The following is a 21,872-nucleotide window of genomic DNA, read 5'->3' as shown; positions in this document are numbered from 1 at the left end:
TTGACAGGCATCAAAGTGTACAGTCTGTGGGGTATTTCGTTTAGTGATATTTATGATAAGCCTAACTGGGTAATCTGGGTGCACGCTTCGTATGTGATCTAAGCGTACACTCCAGCTTCCTAGTGGGAAGCACAACACCGCCCCTACGACAAGTATCATCGCAAAATGCTTCTTAAAATCCATGGCGTACACAGACCCAACTGGATCATCCCGCCCCAACCCATGGCTTATTGTCTCTTTAGGGTTACTCGCAGCAGGCTGTCAGTAGAATGTACAGTCCACTGTTCTACCGGATCTGTTGGCGGGGGTTCAACTGGTCCTTTTAGCTGAGTGTAGTGAGTCCAACCCCTGTCGGCCATCCTCGCTGCAGTCTCAGTGGTCAGTAACACTTGGAACGGGCCTTCCCATTCTGGTTGGAGCTTGATTTCCTTCCAGGATTTGATCAAGACCCAATCTCCTGGTCGGAAGGCATGGACTGCAAATTCCAATGGTGGAGTTTGGGCAAGAAGTCCTTTATTTCTGAGGAGAGAGAAAGAAGATGACAACCCCAGAATATAGTTCTTAAGAAACACATCTTTAGTTTCAAAAGTGAGCAAGTCTTCTCTGTTACCCATATAAGGTAGTTCAAAAAGCATCTCATAGGGCGAGAGACCTGTATCTTTTCTAGGAGAAGTCTGGATCCTCAACAATGCTATTGGTAAACATTTAGTCCATGGTAATTTGGTTTCTAAAATTAGTTTCAACAATTGTCTCTTAATGGTCTGGTTCATCCTCAGCTTTTCCTGATGATGGGGGATGCTAGGGGACATGAAATTCCCACACTATCCCTAAACTTTCCAGAATTCCTTGAAGGATTTTAGAAGTAAAATGACTGCCCTGATCTGAGTTTATATTCTCCACTAACCCGTATCTGGGAATAATTTGTTCTAGTATTATGTTAATTACCCCTGCTGCAGTAGCTGACACCAAGGGGTAGGCTTCCACCCATCCAGTAAGACGGTCCACTAGGACTAAAAGATATTTTAGCCTGCCTATTGGTGGTAGTTCAGTGAAGTCTACCTGTATACTTTGGAACGGTCTCAAGCCGGGCTCTCCTCCTCCTGAAGATTGCTTTCTCAAGGCTTTCTTGTTTACTTTCTTACAAATGATACATCCCTCACAAATTTGTTTGGCTATTGTGTATATGTGAAAGCATCTGTACTTCCACAAAACTATTCGGACGTTGCATGCGTTCCCCAATGGCTTCCCTGTTGTAACAACACTGTCACTATTTCTCTCATTGTTCGTTGACCATTTCCCTTCCATCAGGCAGAATCCATTTACCACATTTCTCCACTGCCCCTGCTTCTGTCATTGCTTCTCCTGCCCCAAGGCCGCCACTTTTGCCACCTTGTCCGCTAATCTGTTTCCCCTTGTGGTAATTGAATTGCCTCTCTGGTGACCTTTAATGTGTACAACTGCTATTTCACTTGGTATTAATATATTAGCTAACACCTGCTTTGTAAGCTCTTCATGTAAAAGTTCTTTCCCTTTGCTATTTATTAGCCCTCGTTCTTCCCAAATTTTACCAAAGGTATGCACTACCCCAAAGGCATAACGAGAGTCTGTATATATTGTTCCTTCCCCTTTCTCCAATTAATTTAAGTGCCTGGTTTAAGGCATACATCTCTCATGTTTGAGCAGACCATGCACTAGGTAATTTCTCAGATGCTTTTACTTGTTGGCTCGCTCCATGCGCCACTGCATATCCATTACACCTCTTTCCTTCTATCACTCCTGAAGAACCATCTATGAACAAATGAAGACCCCCAGATAGGGGTTCTTCCCTTAAGTCAGGTCGTATCCTAGTCTGGTACTCAATTACATCTATGCATTCGTGTGTAAATTCTTCATCCTTTGCCTCTATTTTTCCACAGAAAGCTCGCTGGGTTAAGGCAAGGGCTGGTAGTTAAAATCAAATCATCCTTTTCAACTGAAATTCCTTCATACTTCAGTATTCTTGAATTGGTTAGCCATTTTCCTGTGGTTTGGGCTAAAATGGCTTTTACTTGGTGGGGGGTGCTAACTTCTATCATTCACCTGGCCACCCTCGGGAGACCGTATCTAAGAGTTTAGATAAATAGGCCACTGGCTGCTGCTTATGCCCCCCCCACACTCTTTTGTTCCTAATGCAGCCCCTTTGTCTAGAGTTATAAATAGTTGAAAAGGTTTCTCCAAAGAAGATAAGGCTAAAACTGGAGCTCTGGTTAGGCTCTGTTTTAAATCTTCCACTAAATCCTCCTCCTCTTCTGTCCAAACTGATACATTCGGTTTTTCAGCTAACAGTTTGGAATATAGTCCAAATATAGTCTTTTGAGCATACCCCTCTATCCACAGTCTACAGTACCCAGTCAGCCCCCAAAATTTTCTCAGTTCCCTCTTGGTCTTTGGCAGAGGTAAGTCTACTATTCCTTTGATCCTCTCAGGATTTATAGGATTTATTTTTTGACTCCCTTCACTGACTAGATGTCCCAAGTACTTCACTTCTGTTTCCACATATTGCAAATTTTTGGGGGGTTTTTTTTTGAGACCCTCAAACCTTACTGTCCCAAAAAGTTCAATAACTCATTCGTGGCTTCTTTTACTTTGCCTTCTTCCTCCCCAGATAGCAATAAGTCATCCACATACTGAAGCAGGGCTACTCCCGATGGAGGTTTGAATTGTTCAAGCACTTGTTCTAACACTTGCCCAAACAAATTAGGGGATTCTGTAAATCCCACAATGATAACACCCTACCGGTGAACCTTGAGCTGCTGGTAGGAGTGGTTGGGGCAGTCCTCTTCCCCTGTTATTCACCCCTCTTCCTCACCCCCAAGTAACAGTCTAGGGGGTCCCACTTTGGGGATTCAATTTCTTTGTCGATTGAAACATCACCGACAGTCTGGGCTGGGAACATATGAAATGGATTTGGGCGTCCCCGAATCCTGAATCTATTCATCTTGACCCAGCAAAATGCATATTCACCTTCTTCTTATTCCTTATTATTCCTTATTATTCACATACATGTTTAAAGCTTGACAGACCTAGTCTTCATCAGATCCAAATTTGGGCCAAAATACACTAGGAGGTCTTATGGGTTCTTTGGTCCAAAGAAATTCAAATGGAAATGCAAACATGTCCCCCCTGGGACACCCCGAAGATCTCCCATGATGGACACGTGACCCCCAGGGATGTCCCCAGGATGCCCCCCTAGGACACCCCTGGGAACCACCCCCCCCAGGATGTCCATGGGCCACCCCCCCCCAGCCCCTTCGAGATGCGGTACAAACAAAACAAATCATTTTCTTTTTATCTTTATCCCTTGTACAAGAAGAATCATTCCAAAACCTCGACATTCTCCCCTAAAGGACTGTCTGGGGGAATGTTCCCGGGGTCTTTCTTATTATCTCCTTTTTCATTCCTAGGCCTAGAATTCTTTATTTCCCATTCTAAACAGAGACTTTTTACACCTCTTCCTTTCGCTTCATCCTTCTCCGTCTGTGCCCCTCGCGGGACTACAGAACCGTGGATCCAGACTCCACACTCGCTTCGTACCATAGTACGTCTCAGTCACTCACACACACCAAGTCTCTTAGAGTGTCCCCAACCACCAAGGTAATACTTTAACAGTCTGATTTTTCTTACCTTGGTCCATGCACGGAGTTGCCTGGTCGTAATCTCTGTGCCTTACTGCATTAAGTTCATTTTTCCCCTTTGTGGTTCGTATGGTCTGCCGCTTAATGAAGTCTCGGGATCCTAGTTGATTCCCTTCGAAGCCCCAGGCGACGATACACGAGACCGTTGAAATCAACAGGACGCGTCTTCCCGTCCTTCAGTGACAGGGACTCCCAGAGGGGATGACTTCTGCTCCCGGGCGAGCCCCCAAATTGTGAGAAACGCTCCTTATCCAATAGCAACGGCTCAGGCAGTAAACGATACGAAGCACGTTTCATTTGAACATTCTTGCAAGAACGGGTGACCTAGCAAGTAGGCACACTTTCAGTTCTTGAAACACACCTTATTATTTCCTAATCCTGGCCGAATTTTTCCCTCCCCTGTTTCCCATTGGTTGGGTACTCCAGGGTTCACAGTCTGTCCGAGGCGCCTAAAATTCTTCCTGGGTGCCCTGCCTCTGTTTACTTCTCTTTATGCTACACCTAAAGGGATTATCTGACTAGTTTATTTCTTTCCTTTTTGGTAAAAAATTGCTCAATGTCATTAGCCCTGGTTAAATGTTTGACTACCCTTCTGGACACTAATCCGGTAGGAATCAGTTTGTCCTTTTGTCTGTGTGATAAGAGATGTTCTACAAGCCTTTGCTGGAGCCTCTTTGTCTTAGTCATTCCCTTATCATGTCACCTCTGATGGAAATGGCTTTTCTCCTCTGCAAAAGCAATACCTGCCTTTCTTACAGATGACGATCACATCACCAGCAGGCACTGGGAAAGTCCCAGACTGGACTCAGCAACGGACAGGAACTGGATTCCAGATCTGGAGTCAGGAATGCACGGATCGGGATCAGAGGCAGATGAACAGACAGAGTCCTCCATGGATGTCGGACACTGAAGAAAGAGTGCTGACCCTTTGATCCCTCAGCTTTTATACTGACCATGGAGCAGATGGGATGGAATACCCTGTTGGTCAGTTTTGGGTCACCTGTCCTGTCCACTCCTCCCCACAGGTGCGACCCCTCTACGCTTTTCTGCTTCCGGCCCTCCAATGGGGCAAATAACAAAGTTAGCTGACCTTGGTTGTTATAGCAATAAGTATAAGCAAGAGCCTCTCTGCGTACCATTCCTTGGCGTGAACTATAAACATAGGTCTTATCACTCTGAGAACGAACTGTTTTTGGCACAACATGCTGTTAATTTCAGAGAGTTAGAAGAGACTTAGATAAAAATAAAATTACTGAAAAGAAAGTTGGTTCTGTTTTACCTCAAACCAGGACACATAACTGCATAAACAGGGATGTTATCATATCATAAGCTGATATCACACAGGACTACAAAATGATAATCCTCATCCCTCTTCCAGACCCGATAAACAGCATCGCAGGGAGTACATCGACCATATAAGAATTTACATAACACAGCCATGTGAACAAACAAAACACCATTGTGACCATCGATTATTTACAGAATCACAGAATGGTAGGTTTGGAAGGGACCTCTGGAGATCATCTAGTCCAACCCCCCTGCCAGAGCAGGGTCACCTAGAGCACCTGTTGCACAGGAACATGTCCAGGCGGGTTTTGAATGTCTCCAGAGACGGAGACTCCACCACCTCTCTGGGCAGCCTATTTAATATAATAAATGTGTGTAACAAATTCATTTTAACACACTCTGTCGCGCACAGTGCAGAGCTAGTAGTGCTTAGAGAGTGCTTTCTTTGAAGTGTCTGATTATTGGAACAAAGCTGCTGTTCTGGGTAATTAATGTGAGAGTATAACATTTTTCAGAGGGATGTTTCATCTTTATTTACAGAGTCAAATGACTTCTCTTGCTTATCTTCTCTCCCAATTATTGCATCTTATGAAATGTGCTGTGTGGGTTTTTTTTTTATTTTTGAGATGAAGCTTTTTTCTGTCCTTTTTGTGAAAGCCTGTAAAGAATAATCAGAAAGACCTTTTATCAGCTTGATGGTAGTGTTACTGAGAGAAGAAAATTTCATTTTGCACTTGACTTCCAGCAATAAAGGCAGTGGTCTTATTAAAGACCATATGTTTGTTAAGTAGTTAAATGAATGTATGTGATTTAAAAGCTTATTTTTCACTGAAGGTCACTTTAACCCCAGTAACTTAAGTGTTACTCAGTTCTACAGTTTCATAAGTAAACCTCCATACAGCCTCAGGAATGAATATTTTAAGGAAATGAGAAACATTTTTTCTTTGCAAAATTAAAAAGTAAAATTAAATTGGAATGATTAGAGAAGGGACAACCAGAAACGGACATTTTTTGAAAAATGGAACTTTTCTGAGTGTAGGATGTGCGGGGATTTTGGGTTTTTTTTTATTTGTTTTTGTGGGTTTTTTTTAACATGTTTAGGATTTAACAACCTTTTAGGATTTAACAACCAAAACTGTTTTACTTTGGAAACTTCCATTTTGGAAAAGGAAAATGTTGAGACCTTCAAATTGTCTATAACAATATTTTAAATAGGTTGTATCTTTTTAATTTTTCAGAGCTGTACTGGTCAGTCTCTTGTCTGCTAGTATTTTGAAAATGATCTTGCGTTATATGACTTCAAAATTTGGTCATGTGTTTTTTGGATGTTGTTTTAGTTTTGACTGTAATAAATATTGTGGTATTTGATAGTTTATTTGAGTTGAGGTATAATCTTCATGCAGTTGAATTTTTATTTCTTCCCTGTATTGGGTTTACATGGCAAGGTTGGTGGAGCGCTCTGAAGGGGAAATTCAAATTGTAACTGCTCAGCAGTGGTAATTTGTGACTGAGGAACGATCTGGCATGGAGGGCAAGAAGGCCCAACTGCAAGAATGCGTTAATCTGGCTGGAAGCAGGAATGCCATAAACAGAAGGGTTCCCTGTAAGGGAGTGAAGTTTCCCTTTGTGATAGCAAACAGACACAGAATTGTCTTGCAGCCATCCTGGAATGTGAGGGATCACTTGGGGGCCACCTTTGGGCAGCAGAGCTGGTCCTGGGGGATGGACCCACGGCCAGGCTGAGGTGCCCCATGTAACGACTCAGGGGACTGGTGTTGGTGCAAGTGTATATAAGGAATCATCTCATGATGCATCTTTGCAGACTCCTTGTAGAACCACTTATGGCAGTAGGAATCTGTCCAGTGCATTGTTCATTAATATTTTTTTAATATATATTTAAGTACCAACGTATTTAATTTGCTTTAAGGGGTACAATAAAAATTCCTTAACACCTTTGTGAGAAGAGGCCAAAAGCTGCCCCGTGACAGTCATAGCTGGTTTCAGACGGCTTGGCAACAGATCCACCTTAGGCAAAAGCTGAGACAATCAATGAAGCTTATGGTGCTTTTGTGAAAACACATTTAAGAAAGGGAAAAACATTGCACAGCAGAGTGAGGAAAAAAGTGTGAGAAACACCAAGGTCAGAAAAGAAGGAAGGGGAGGAGGTGTTCCGGGTGCTGATTCCCCTGAATCCTGTGTAAGTTTTAGAAGAGATCACTGTGAAGCAGATATTTCCCTGAAGCCTGTAAAGGAGACCACTGCAAAACAGATATCCACAGTGCAGCCCATGGAAGACCCCATGCTAGAGCAGGTGGATATTTCCTGAAGGAACTGCAGCCCATGGAGATCCCATGCTGGAGCAGGGGAAAAGTGTGAGGAGGAAGGAGCAGTGGAGAGGAACTGTTATGGACTGACCTAAATACCCTTTCTCTGTGAGAGAGCCACTGGCTCTTACCTAGATGTCATTGGTGCTTTGAGTGCAACTGATTGAAGGCAGGATTTTTACGTGACATTCTGTTTGGGCCTAATTCTTTGTAAATCAATGGGAATTTTACCACAAACTTCAATGCATACAATGAATTCTTCTTGGAATGGATTTTTCTAAACCCTAATATGTATTATCATCTTCACTTTTCTTTTTGTTTAATCCATGCTTAAGATTTAAAATTCTTCAATGCTGTTGTTCTTTATAGTGTTTCCTTAAATAATATATATAGCTCTAGTCATCTGATTTGGGGGGGGGTTCTCATTATTTATAATGCACGTTGTAAGAAATCTTAGGTGAAATCTTGGATGAAAGAGACATTACTCTGTCACTGGAGGGTTCTTATTCACATACTTTCACTTTTTCAGTTAAAGAAAACACCATCACCCCCCCCCCAATTATCTAATACTTCTTTTGATGCAAGTCTAAATCCATGAGCTACTTCTGTTTGCTTTTTGTTTTTATGAAGTCCTAGAAAGCTCAGTCAGTTTTGTGTATGGCATCTTTACCTGTTCAATAATGTTTTTATGTGATTTACTAGTTAGTATTTTCATAGAATCATAGAATGTTTTAGGTTGGAAGGGACCTTAAAGCTCATCTAGTTCCAACCCCCCTGACATGGGCAGGGACACCTCCCACTAGACCTGGTTGCTCAAAGCCCCATCCAACCTGGTCTTGAACACTTCCAGGGATGGGGCCTCCACAACTTCCCTGGGCAAACAGTTTCAGTGCCTTTTGTATCTATGTATTATGACTTAAGTTCTTGGTTTGTTTTGTGTGTGTTTGTTTGTTTTTGAGGAAGGTGGGAAAGGCATGTATTAGAGTCTAAGCATAGCATGTTAGATTTTTGCAAGTTATTTATGTGTTGTTTCTGGAAGTGAAAAGTCTGTCTGGAGCCTGGGCCTAGGTTTCCTTTTCCTCTCTTTTAAGGACTTAGTTTTAAAGACTAAAACAATGGATATAGCTCAGACAAGGTGTCTATGATGCTGAAATGGAAGCTATACCCACTGGGGGTTCCTATAGAGCTGTAGCACAAATAACTCCTAGCTGCCCTCCCCTGCCTGTCAGGAACTCTGATGGACAGCAGCTGAAATCACTATTGCTTTTTCTCTGCAGGAGTAAAAAGCACCACAAAAACAAACAAACAAAAACCTTCTAATTAAAAACCCAACAACCATTTCTGTGGCTTTGCACAGAACCTGTTTAGTGCAGCAGTGTAATTTAAGACTCTCTGCCTGAGTTCACTAAATTTGGTTCAAGTTCTATTTTATGAGTTGAATTATTTTTAAATTATTATTGGTATCTGACATATTTTATAGCATTTTTTTAAACCATCATTTTATATATCAAAATATAAGTTCTGACAGGTATTCCCCCCCTTATATTTGATAGTAAACCACAGGCTAAAATTATATTTTCCTCATGGGTACATGTCGCAGAAGTGTAAGGCCAACAAAATATGTTCCAAAAATCAGGTTTAATGGTGTCATGAAAAGGCAGAATGGTAAAATTTAACAGGGATCTTATACTACAAACACTTCAGCAGATATAACTTTTTACAGGTTCAGGATGTCAGTTGAGAACTAATACTACATGGTGTGTACTAAATCTAAGCTTAGAATGATGACTCAATATGCACAAACCACTCACCTAAAAGGCAAGGACACTCAGTCCCAGGGAAGTTACTTTGGGCGACGTCTTGACCTAAAGGGAGGGCTTCCAAACACAGACCTGCTGCTCCAAGGAGAACCACTCAAAGAGGGTCTCTGGCGGGGCCCCATTTTATAGCCTGGTCAGATCTGAACTGTGGTCATCTATTAGTCATGGTCATGTATAGCTTTCATTGGTTGAGGGGTCTCCTAGGTAGGCTCATTGGCTGAGGTGGTCTCTAGGGCTCCAGTATCTGGGGTATGTGGCTGGGGGTTGTTTGCATATGTGACCAGCAGCTCACATGCTTCCTGCCAAACTAGCCACCATGCCCCTGTACTGCACTGTTAGACTTGGGGGGGGGGAGTGGGGGTGCTCCTGCCACAGCATGCGATTAGACTTTAAATGCATGAGATGGTCTTATGACACTACATTTTAAAACATTGGACAAGGTTCAGAATAGCTGCAGGTAAAAACTATACCCTCTGAGCTAGGTAAACTTTGTTGCTCTCAGAAACATCTAGAGGATAAGCTGCATTCTTATGGATTTTTCTTATTTCCATGATGTATATAATTATCATTGTTGGCAGACTTCTGTTGTAATTATGACATCATTTGAGGTTTTTTACTCTGAGCAGAATGCATTTGGTAAAACTAAAATGTCTCACTAGTCTCAATTTGGCAAGGGTCAGAGTTATGAATATTTGTAATGTCTATTCCCTGTTTTAGAAGAGACATTTGGGGCAGAAGTAATTTTGCATAATTTTAGATGTATTTCATGAAGATGTCTATACTGGAGATAGCTATCTTATGCTTCTCTAGGGAAGAGAAACAGGCACTTTGCATTGCACCCTAAAAGTGTCTTTTTCCCTCCATTGACTAAAAGGTGCCCTAGGACGAGGATCTCAGTTGAAGATATCATGTTGGAAATGTCTAGTCTGCAAAGGTATCATATATCTGACCAATTGCAGACTACTGCAATGGGATAAAATCTCTTTGTCATTTTACACTGCCACATCCTACCACAATATCTCTACCACAATTGAGGCCTTGGTGAAAGTTAGTTGCTTTGATGTGCATCTTGTCTGCATTGTCTAGATGTCTGGCCGGTCCATAGAATCACCTCTTGGGCTGGTCTGAGATAGTGGATTCTTTCCCAGAGAATTTGGCCATAGAACTGTAAACTGCAATTCTCAAAGGAATTGTGGTCCCACCTCTGAATGAATGGTGCTGGTAGAAATAAATTTTCATTGGAAGGTCATGCTGTTGTGCTGGTTGTCCTCTGACTTCAGAGCTGATGAAGCCAAAACTTTGTCTGTTGGAGAAACAGGGGTGCCTTTTGCTACTCTGGGGTTGTTTGTTGACTCCACGTTATAGGGCTTTTTTGTTTGACTGTTTGTTTTGTTTGTGGTTGTATTTTGGTTTTGTTGTGTTTTTTTTAATAACATCACTCTTTTAATTTCCTTCCAGTCCTGGTAGACAAAATGTCTATAGAATAAGTGGCCTACACACCAGAACTTTCCATGAACCATTTGGTCATACCATTTGAGGTGGAGGTAAATGAAGAGCCAGCAAATGAAGATATGAATGAATCAGTGGAAGCTGACTTGGAGCACTCACAGGTAGAAGAGGAACGACAGTCTGTGATCTGCTATTCAAGGCACAGAAACAGCAACCCAGGGGTACCGTCTGGGCAGGAAGAGGAAGGGATGCTAGCTCGATCAGCCAGCACTGAGAGTGATTTCCACAATGACATGGACGTGGTGGAAGGGGATGTTATAGCCACAGCAGAGGATGGCTATAATGTAGATATAGTACAGGAGAACGAGGATGAGAGTACATATGCAGTGCAGTACAGGCCTGAATCTGAGGAGTACACAGAAAATGCTGAAGCAGAGCACACTGAGGCTGTTCATAATCGAACACTGCCTGATCATGTACATTTCCAATCCACTGAACATGAGGAAGCCATGAATGCAGCGTACTCAGGTTATGTCTATGCCCACCAGCCCCTCCACCAAGGAGAGGATGAGCAGTATGCTGAGCCCTATGCTGACTATAGGCAGCAGGAGCATGTGTATGAGGAGATAGCAGATGTGCTGGACGTTGATGTTAGGGAGGGGCTTCAGCTCTATGAGTGGGAAAGGGAGGAAGCTGACAACTATCGAAAGGAAGCTCTTGGTGCCCGCCTTCACCATTATGATGAACGATCTGATGGAGAGTCAGACAGCCCTGAGAAAGAGGCAGAGTTTGCTCCATATCCAAGAATGGACAGCTATGAACAAGAGGAAGATATTGATCAGATTGTGGCAGAGGTGAAACAGAGCTCTCGGAGCTTGGGCAAGGCTGCTGAAGACATGCTAGAGTCAGAGCAGAGCTTAGAGCATGCTCATGCTCTCCCTGGTAGGGGGCACGAAAGCAATGGTCAACTGTCAGCTGGCTCTAGAGCCACAGCCAACTCAGGAGAGTCAGTACAAATGTGCAGAAAGGAAAAAAGGGATGCAATATCACTGGCCATCAAAGATATTAAAGAAGCTATTGAGGAAGTGAAGACAAGGACTGTTCGTTCTCCTTATACCCCTGATGAACCAAAAGAACCTATTTGGGTGATGAGGCAGGACATTAGCCCAACCAGGGACTGCGATGATCAGAGGCCACTAGATAGAGATGTAAGTATACAGAGCTATAGGCTCACATGTTACAATTAAATGAACAGGGACTGCGTAATACACATTACAGTGAAACTGAGAGGGTTATACTCTTCTGTGACTCATTTTATTCCTCAGTAAATTATGTAATGCTGTATCTGTTTTAAATGTTTATTCAAAAGGATGCAAAAGGAGTATACATATATGTTGTCAGTGCACCAAATTTTCCTTTACGAAACACTGCTGAATTCATTAGAGTTGTACTAGAGATGAATTTGACACAGAAAGCTCTACTGACTTTTTTTCTGAAACAAGTCCTACTACATTTTTTTTTCCTAACATCCACTGGATAATTCGAATAACTACCAAATAATTTACCTTATGGTATAGAACCTTGTGTGTTCCTGTTATTTCTGGACTTGTCAGTTTTGTTTTCTGAAGATAATAAAGCTAACAGTTTATATGAAAAACTTGTTAATTTTATTTCCTACTTCTATAAAGGTAATATCACAGATGCAGATCTGAAAACATACAAGCTCAACTGCTTGCAGTCTCTAGAGATTTGCTATGAATCATTATTATATATTATATATATTATACATTATATTATATTATATTATATTATATTATATTATATTATATTATATTATATTATATTATATTATATTATATTATATTATATTATATTTCAGTTGGAAAGGACCTATAATGATCATCTAGTCCAGCTGCATGACCTCTTAAGGGCTGACCAAAAGTTAAAGCATGCTGTTAAGGGCAATGTCCAAATGCGTCTTAAACACTGACAAGATTGGGGCATCGACCACCTCTCTAGGAAGCCTGTTCCGCTGTTTGACCACTCTCTCGGTAAAGAAATCCTTCCTGATGTCCAGTTTAAATCTCCCCTGGTGCAGACTTGAACCATTCCTATGCGTCCTGTCACTGGGTACCAGGGAGAAGAGATCGACACCTCCCTCTCCACTTCCCCTCCTCAGGAAGCTGCAGAGAGCAATGAGGTTGCCCCTCAGCCTCCTTTTCTCCAAACTAGGCAAGCCCAGTGTCCTCAGATGCTCTTCATAGGACATGCCTTCCAGCCTTTTCACCAGCTTTGTTGCCCTCCTCTGGGTGCATTCATGGACCTTAATATCCTGCTTAAATTGTGGATCCCAGAATTGCACGTAGTACTCAGGGTGAGGCCACAGCAATGCTAAATACAGTGGGATAATCACCTCTTTGACCGGCTGGTTATGCTGTGTTTGATGCACCCCAGGATACGGTTTGCCCTCTTGGCTGACAAGGCACAGTGCTGTTGACTAGCACCTCCAGATCCCTTTCTGCAGGGCTGCTCTCCAGCCACTCCTCTCCCAATCTATACTTGTGCCCGGCATTACTCCGTCCCAGGTGCAGGATCTGGCATTTGTTCTTGTTAAATTTCATGCCATTGATGATTGCCCAATGCTCCAATCTATCCAGAGCCCTCTGCAAAGCCTCTCGTTCCTCAAGAGAGTCAACAGCACCTCCCAGTTTAGTATCATCAGCAAAATTACTAATGGTGCATTCAACTCTTGCATCCAGAACATTGATAAAAACAGAACTGGCCCTAGAATTGAGCCCTGCAGAACACTGCTGGTGACCAGTCTCCAGCCAGATGTAGCCCCATTTACTGCAACCCTTTGAGCCCTGCCATTCAGCCAGTTCTTCACCCAGTGCACTGTGTACCTGCTCATCTCGCAGTTGGACAACTTGTCCAGAAGGATGCCGTGAAGGAGAGTATCAGAAGTTGGAAGTGACCACTGGGGACTGTCTCTTTCAGCCCCCCTGCTCAAAGCAGGGGCAACTAGAATGGATTGCCCAGGATATTGTCCAGTCAGTTTTCGAATATCTTGAAGGATGTAGGCTCCACTATCTGTTCCAGCATTCAATGACCCTCATGGTATATTGAAAAAAAAGAAATTGTGGAATTTCCTGTGTTTCATTTTGTGCCCATTGCCTCTTGTCCTGTCACTGGGCACTGCTGAGAAGAGTCTGGCTCTGTGTCTTGACACCCTCCCATCAGCTAGTTAAATAGAGATTGTTAAGATCACCCTGATCTTTTTCTTCTCCAGTATGAACAGTCCCAGCTCTCTCATCCCCTCCATGCATGAGAGATGCTCCAATCCCTTAATTGACTTCATGGCCCTTTGCTTGACTGGCTCCAGTACATCAATGTCTTTCTTGTACTGGGGAGCCCAGAACTGGACACAGGACTCTGGGTGTGGCCTCACCAGTGCTGAGTAGAGGGCAGGATCACCTCCCTCAATCTGCTGGTGACACTCTTCCTAATGCAGCCCGGGATGCTGTTGGCTGCCTTTGCTGTGTGGGCACATTACTGGCTCATGTTCAAATTGGTGTCCACCAAGACCCAAGTCTTATTCTGCCAAGCTGCTTTCCAGCTGAGTGGCCCACAGGATGTATTGGTGTTGTTCCTCCCCAGGTGCAGGACTTGGCATTTCCCTTTGCTGAACTTCATGAGGTTCCTGTCAGCCCATTTCTCAGTTTGTCAAGGTCTGGATAGCAGCACAACCCTCTGGAGTATCAGCCACTTCTCCCAGTTTTGTATCATCTGTTTTAAAATATAATATCAGTTCATTTTGCACAGCAGCAAGAGTAACAGCATCGAGAAACTGACACTGTATGGAAAAGGCTATGCAGCTGCAGTTAGGTTAGATATTCCGTGCATAAAACTGGAGAAGTGCAATTCATGCCCTCCTGAATAATGGTAACAGACCAGCATGGCCAGTCAGCGAAGTTGGTGGCGCCTCTGTGAAAACATTTAAGAAAGGACAAAAATGCGAGATGATGAGCAGAGGAGTGAGGGGAAAAAAAAAATGAGACACAGTAGTATGAACACCAAGGTCAGAAAAAGAGGAGCAGGATGAGGTTCTCCAAGCACCAGAGCAGACATTCCTCTGCAGCCTGTGGAAGAGACCACGCCAGAGCAAATATCCTGTGGAGGACCCCACACTGGAGCAGGTGGATATTTCCTGAAGGAACTGAGGCCTGTGGAAAACCCATGCTAGAGCAGATTTTTCCTGACAGGAGCTGCAGCTTGTGGAGAAGACCTACGCTGCAGCAGAGGAAAAGTGTGAGCAGGAGGGAGTGGTGGAGAGGAACTGACCTAAATCCCCCATTTCCCATTCATCCTGTGCTGCTTAGGGTGTAGAGTCAGGAATGAAGGAGTGAAGTTGAGCCCAGGAAAAAGGGATGGGGAGAAGGTGGTGTTTTAATTTGTCTTTGTTTCTCACTATCCAAATCTATTTTAATTGGCAAAAATTAAAGGAATTTTCCTCAGGTCAAGTCTGTTTTGCCTGTGACAGTAATTAGTAAGTGATCTTCCTGTCTTTATCTTGACCCATGAGCTTTCCCATCTTCTCTCCCTGTTCTGTTGAGGAGGGAAAGTGAGAGAGCGGCTGGGTGGGTGTGTGACAGCTGACCGTGGCCAACCCACCACAGTTGTCTGCCACTGAGGGCAGCTATTAATTTTTCAATGTGCTTAATTTAATAGATTATTGACAAAGAAAAAAAGTTTTCTGTGACTATTTAGCTGTTTAGATAAGTCTCAACATCCCAATAGACTGTGCAATCATTGCAATGAAAAGGAAGGACTATAACACTTCAGAAAGTGTTTGTCATGTTTTGGTGTTTTCCTCATTTCTTATTCTCACTGCCAAACCAGAGGTATTTCTACATTGGTCACTCAAACTATGTAATTTTATTTTCTTACCATGTCTAGTCTCTATCTCCTGATTCCTCTTCACCCTGGGGTGCTGAACCAAGTAGGCAACATCATCAGGATGTCTGCAGTACAGCAGAGACCTCCACTAATAAAGAGGTAGTGCAATCTTTTTAAAAGCTACCGTCTTGTCTGTAGTGCTTATGCCTTTGTATTTTCTTTACTTCTTTGTACATGTGTAATCTCCTCTCTTGTACCAAAACAGCAACAAAAAGAAAAAACTGGTTTGACATTTTTCCTTTGTGCTTGCCTTCCTGTCTGACTGAATGCATAACATACTGTATCTAAGACCATTTATGATGGCATTCCTTACTCTGTGTTTGGCCGCAACAACACTTGTTTAACAGGCTAGAGGGTATTGATTTATTGAGGAACAGCTGCCAACATCACCTCTGTATTCAGGGCAATAGGAGCTAGCTCTCTTCCTTATCTCTGCAAAATATCTTGCCATAAAGAAAATATCTGGGATCTTTGAAAGCAAGCTATACGCTTCATTTTTTTTTGTCAAGGCCTGTACCTGGCAGGTTTCCACACTGCAGTAGTTCCATTGAGATGAGAAGATAAATACTTCTCATCTCACTGATATGAGAATTTTTTTTCAGACTTTAATGTTAGATTTGTTTACAGAGATCTGTAAGCAAACAGACACGGTTGCTGATAGATAACTTGTGCTTAGCTATCAGCTAACAGCATGATATCTTCTAGAAATGAATAAACCAATCTACTGTAACCAGAAATATTGGTTGAAATTTAAACAAGACTTAGTCCATTCTTTTTTTTTCTTCTTTATCATCTACGGGGGGGAAAAAGCTTGTAGCCTGTGTATATATACTAATTTAAATCTATGCTTGCATTTAGAAGGGGATGGAAGCTTTCAGAAGACTTAGTAATTTTGTCCTTCATTTATCCTGCACCAAAGCCTTCAACAGTATTGGATTGTGTCCTTATGATTTCATCTACAATATTCTTTAGCTTGCTAAAGCCTCTGACTTTATTCGGTTTACAGATGTAGTTGCTTTGTGACAACTCTAAAGGCTGACAGTTGTTAGATATCATTAATCTTACTCAAAGGAAAGAACGAACAAGATGCTATCCATTTTAGTTTTCAATATGTGATTGCATACAGTGTTAAAAGTAATAAACTTTCAAAGTAATTTCAGTCAGATATGCTGTGGGGTGCTGGTTTTTTTTCCCTACGTAAATAAGCAACTCTGCATGGTTTAGTACCTCCCTTACAAAAATAATAATGACAAAGCCTCATCATTTTTGGGAAATGCTTTTAGGTCTTAACAAAACCTTTATTTAAAATGTAAATTTTACAGTGTTCAGTTGATGGACAAAACCAGTAATTCAACATTAATGACGCATTTTTTTATTACTCATGGATATATAATTAAAAAATGATTCCCCCTTTTCAATAACAGTATCTGATACCTTGTTATTACTTTAGTTTTATCAGTGTTTCTTGACATGGATAATGAATGAAAAAAAATTGTGTAGAGCCTTTGTAATAAAAACATTAATTTGATGTTAGTTTACACATCTTTATCCTGAAATTAAGTTTTATTGGCTATTCAGATTACTGAATATCTGTCAAACCTGTAATTATATACATAAAATTTGGTTAGGCCTTGAGTCTTTTAAAAAAAATTAAATGTATACTTTGAAAAGGATACTTATGCAGATAAGCTGCCTCTGATTTTTTGGAAGCGTACAGTTGTTTTGTTCTCTAGGCCTGTCAGAATCCAACTAATTGAATCTCTGCTAGCATCACAGTAGCAGCAATTTCATGCAATTGTTGAAGTGGGTGTAGGTGGCGCAGTAAAAATAAAGTAATCACAACAGATTGATTAGCCAAAGAACAGCCGCTCCTGATTTGAAAATAAATGCTTGTGTCCTCTCAGCACTTGATTTCCCTTAAGCATTTTGACAGCAGGCGTTCATTACTTAGTAACAAATTTCTGTCTGCTGATATTGTCTCTGAGAAGAATCATAGAATCATTTAGGTTGGAAAAGATCATTGAGTCCAACCATAAACCTAACACTGCCAAATCCACCACAAGAGCTTTCATGATTTTGTTGGGCAACTCAGCAACTCTCTTTGATGGGAAAAGGCCAAGTATTTTAAGGTTCTCTAGGCTGTTTTCTGTTTCATGTGCCTTTTATTTTTCTGCCACCAATTATTTTACAGTGAGGACAGTGTAGTAGGATGAAAAATATTACTTATTCCTCACATCCTTGTAACAATAAATGGAAAAGACTCACTGGATTAGTCATTTACCTGTCACATAAGTGTGCACTTCCCAAGTGATTGTCACAAGCATACAGAACCTGTTAAACTGCCTATCATAAAGGAAACAACTTGGTATATATGTGAATATGTAAATGCAACTGAACCTCTTCTGAGATACTTTATCCTGATCATACATGGATCTTGTTTTTATATATATATATATATATATGAGTCACTCCAAATTTAATGCATTGTAGAATAAGGTTCAAGTTTGTCAGCATCTTGTAATGCTTGGCTTATCCAAAACTTTTATTTCAGAAAGGTTTAATAGCAGCATGTGCTTTAGTATACCTGTTACCATACAAAGTTGTCTTCAGTAAATTCTCCCATATCTATATATTGTTGAATGTAACAAAATGGTGAGTCCCCCTGAAGTTATCATTTCTAGATGTTTATATTGTTGCCACAGAGTCTTTCATAGAAAATTACAATTGGAAATCAGGTATTATTTTAGTCTGTGTGTTCACAAATGTAGGACGGACGTTTTGTTTTTTTTCTATTAGTCCACCTTTCATGAAAGTAAGTGAGACTTACTTGATTCTTTACTTGATTAAACAAACAAGGAATAAATACCTTGCTTGCAGTTTTAATTGTCTAAATCATACACTTTTATGTGTGCTTTTGTGCTTGTTACAGCATAAACATAATCAATGTAGGACTGTTATTAAATGCATTTACTCCAGTGGATGTAGGTGGCTGCATAACCTGTCAAGAACAATCCTAATAAGTAATTAAATTTGGTTCATAATTAACAGAGCAGATCAATGCTTTTTGTCATGAATAATAATAGTATTGGTCCATTTTAAATATCTCCATATGTATTTATTTGGAAAATGTCTTTGAGAGATTATGTATTTTTCTGTTTGCTAAAGAGAACACAGTATTAATTAGTAGTCAGGAAGCATGTTGCCAAACACCAAGAGCCAATTCAAAATAATGTAGTGTGTTGCCTGCTTGATGAACACATTAACAGAATATACCATATTTAGGGATAATAACCCTCTAATAATTGGTCAGACTTTTCATTTAAAAGTAAATATTTTCCTAATAAACTCTCACCATCTTTTGCTAATAACTATTACTGTGATTTCATTTTTATGGAGGAATTTTTAATGTGTATTTAAGCATGCTTTGTTCTGTTTGAAATCCTATTTGTCTCGATTACAGTCCAGAAAAAGCTTGGCTTCGTTCCCAACATATGTTGAAGGTAAGATATATTTCATAACTTAATTTTTTTTTCATTATATGGAGAACTTCAATGTTTTTAATGTATAGAACTTTATTTTTATGTGCAGAACATAAAACTTGCTAAGGTTGGATGAACTGATTTAGATTAAACTGTGTCCAACCTGGAACTTGAATTAAACCCTAGTAGGCTTGCTTGGAAGTTGAGTAAAATCTCTCTCTTATTTTGTAACATTTTAGTGATGGCTTCTGCCACCTTTCTACTGGGTTGTTATCAATATCATTTAAATCACTGATTAAAAAAAAAAAACACCGTGGAATTCATAATATATGTGAATGTGTGTAGAGAGTAATTTGTTGTCTGATAAGGAACAGAGGTTAGACAAAACAGTCAAAATCTCCACAAAACTGAGATTTAATTGGCAGGCAAGTAGGAGGAAGCTTGCACTGATTTTCAGGTACTTATCCTCTGATTAAATAACCTTTAAATAACCTTGCTTTATAGAATGGAAAAAAAAACCCACAAAACTGATGTCATATTTAATTTGGAATGTCTTCGAATTCTTTGATTGCTTTACAGTGTACCGTCTTTAGACTGTAAATTTTAGCATTGGTTTAGTCTTTAAAAGTATATGTTATGTTTTAGAACCTGTGACCAGATGAACTGGTGTAAATTGCATAGATTGCTTTGAAACTGTCTGAGGTTTGGAAATTCAAACCAATGAAGGATCTGTCTCTGGTAGACAGCCCTCTTTCCGTCACAGACCATCTTAAAGTGTGTCCCTGCCCCCCAACAAATAAAAAAATCTCTTAGCATTCGCTGAGATATTGGTCCAGTGGGCAGTAACACACTATTTTTATGCAGGTAATTGATAGCCTGAGAAAAACTTTCACCTGCACTACGCTTTTATTCAACTGATAATTTCATACTCTATCATAATGTACAGAGGGGGGCTTGTGAAGAACAATACTGTCGTTCTGCAAGTGTGTTCACATCTCATAAAAATAAAACATGTTCCCCTCTCCTTTTGAATATGCTTCCTGTCTTATCTGTACCTCTTTCACCCTATGTTTAAGATTTTGTGTTTTGATCAAGAACTATGCTAAAAAGGGTTTGGTAATGGAAATAGTGATATGCATAGAGTAACAAATAGTGATAATTAAAATACTGTATCGTTTCGGGGCTTGAGCAATAATATGCCAATATGTAGCACTTCTAGATGCTATGTGGTTGGCTGGAAGTGGTTGGTAAGATGCTGATGCTGTCAGGCCTGCAACAGGCACCGACATAGTGATATCGGGATGCTTGCTCTATCCCATCTGGGTGTTCCCCTGATAGCCAGGAAAAGCACCCCAACCCCCCAGTCATCCTGATCATGGAAGCAGGTTTGACATGTGGTCAGAACAACAGGTTTTGTTCTTTGTCCTGATTTAGACTGCAGTGACTGATCAAGCACAGGGTTGCCCAATGGGGGCCCACAAACACCACAGATCACATGATTTACATACTTTATTATCCTTTTTCCCGCTGCTTGGCCCTCTTTGTCACCCTTGTATCTCCCTTTCTAATATCCATGCCTGGACTTCGGGCCTCTCCCTCACCCACACCTTGAGTCTTTACAAATGTGGGTCTCCTATTTGCCAGCTAGTCCAGCTTGATGTTTGCTAGCAAATTACACGCACACACACGCGGAGTATTAAAATACATTAGGGAAATATAAACACACCCTGATTCCTCCAGTTTCTGACACCTAAACCTATGGGCCTATGTGACTTGTGGTCCCTTCTCCAGTTGCTGGCACTTAGACCTTGCAGCGCTCACATAGGATAGAGGGTGAGAGCACACAGGAAAATGAATTAAGGAAAAGGATTTAATTATAAGACAGGACAGACTGCAGTGATCAGGCACAAGGCTCAGTCAAACAAGTGTACTGACTGGCAGCCTGCTTGCATGCGACCGGCCTCTTCTATCCCCCCTTTTCTCCATTTTCCCATGCTTGTACTTCCCCCCCATCTACCTTGATCCCTCCCATTCTCCACCCTGGTCTCCTCCTAAATGAACAACTTACATCTAATTACTTTTTCCCTGCTGGTCCATTTTGCTACATCTGTACACAAATTTGGTATTTCTGATACCAGTCCCTAGACATTCTCAGCCTTATATGCTACAGTTACCCAGGCACTGCTGGCCTTGCAAGGTTCCACTCCTCCAAAGGCCCACAATGCTCCCTGTCAGGTGTCTGTGAAGTCTCACGTAGCTCCTCCTTAACCACCAGTGCAATCCAGCCATCCCTCATTGAGTTGCCTGTAACTTTTGGCAGCTTCTCACTCTGTTACTTGTCATGTACGGGAATTTCTCATGTCACGGCCAGTAGTTTCCCACATCCTGTTCAATTAGCTGAACCTTGGGCCACAGCCTAATCAGTGGCCCAATCATTTTCCTGCAGCCCTAATAACAGAAATTCCATTCCTTTGGGTTTTGTTCTTGAGAGTGACTAGTGACCATAATTACTTTCATTTTTTGGGTGTCGATTTATGTATTATCTGAACAGACTGAGCACACTCAAGGTACCTCAAAATCAGTAGTCATAAACTTTCATCTATAAAGAAGCCATACATTGGAAAGCTTCATGATAAAGTGTGTGTATATTATGAGTGCGATTAAGATTTAGCTCTAGCTACTCATTTTTTTATTAACTTAATAATGACATTCATTTGGAAGTAAAATTCTTAGTCCTTGTTAATGTCATCTTTGGTAAATTAGAAGAAAATTGGCATTTTTGTGTTATGTTCAACTTCAGGTTTAGCACCTCTTAAATCTCAGGCTAACTCTTGAGTTGACTAAAAGCTCTGTTCTAAAAGGATCAGGTTTTGTTCCTAACAA

At 41.1% G+C, this 21,872-nt stretch overlaps 1 protein-coding gene across 16 annotated transcripts in view; it reads left to right on the top strand.

The window, feature by feature from the left end:
- The window catches only part of LOC141735583 (amyloid-beta A4 precursor protein-binding family A member 1-like), a 98,964-nt gene that overhangs the window by 20,500 nt on the left and 56,592 nt on the right, over positions 1–21,872 (top strand). For 10 of the 16 annotated variants that reach the window (XM_074568602.1, XM_074568604.1, XM_074568617.1 and 7 more), the window contains 4 exons: positions 4,433–4,699; positions 10,564–11,762; positions 15,511–15,609; positions 18,971–19,010. In XM_074568602.1, coding sequence (XP_074424703.1) covers positions 10,617–11,762; positions 15,511–15,609; positions 18,971–19,010 — 1,285 coding nt within the window. In that variant the 5' untranslated portion in view covers positions 4,433–4,699; positions 10,564–10,616. Of the gene's footprint in view, positions 1–4,432; positions 4,700–4,730; positions 5,169–9,979; positions 10,040–10,563; positions 11,763–15,510; positions 15,610–18,970; positions 19,011–21,872 lie in introns of those variants that run through there. The other 6 variants (XM_074568603.1, XM_074568609.1, XM_074568606.1 and 3 more) reach the window with 3 other exon arrangements.

Source organism: Larus michahellis, chromosome W (assembly GCF_964199755.1).
Source record: "Larus michahellis chromosome W, bLarMic1.1, whole genome shotgun sequence".
Lineage (NCBI taxonomy): Eukaryota > Metazoa > Chordata > Aves > Charadriiformes > Laridae > Larus > Larus michahellis.
The sequence above is the reverse complement of the archived record's forward strand: the minus strand, read 5'-3'. Positions and strand labels throughout refer to the sequence as shown.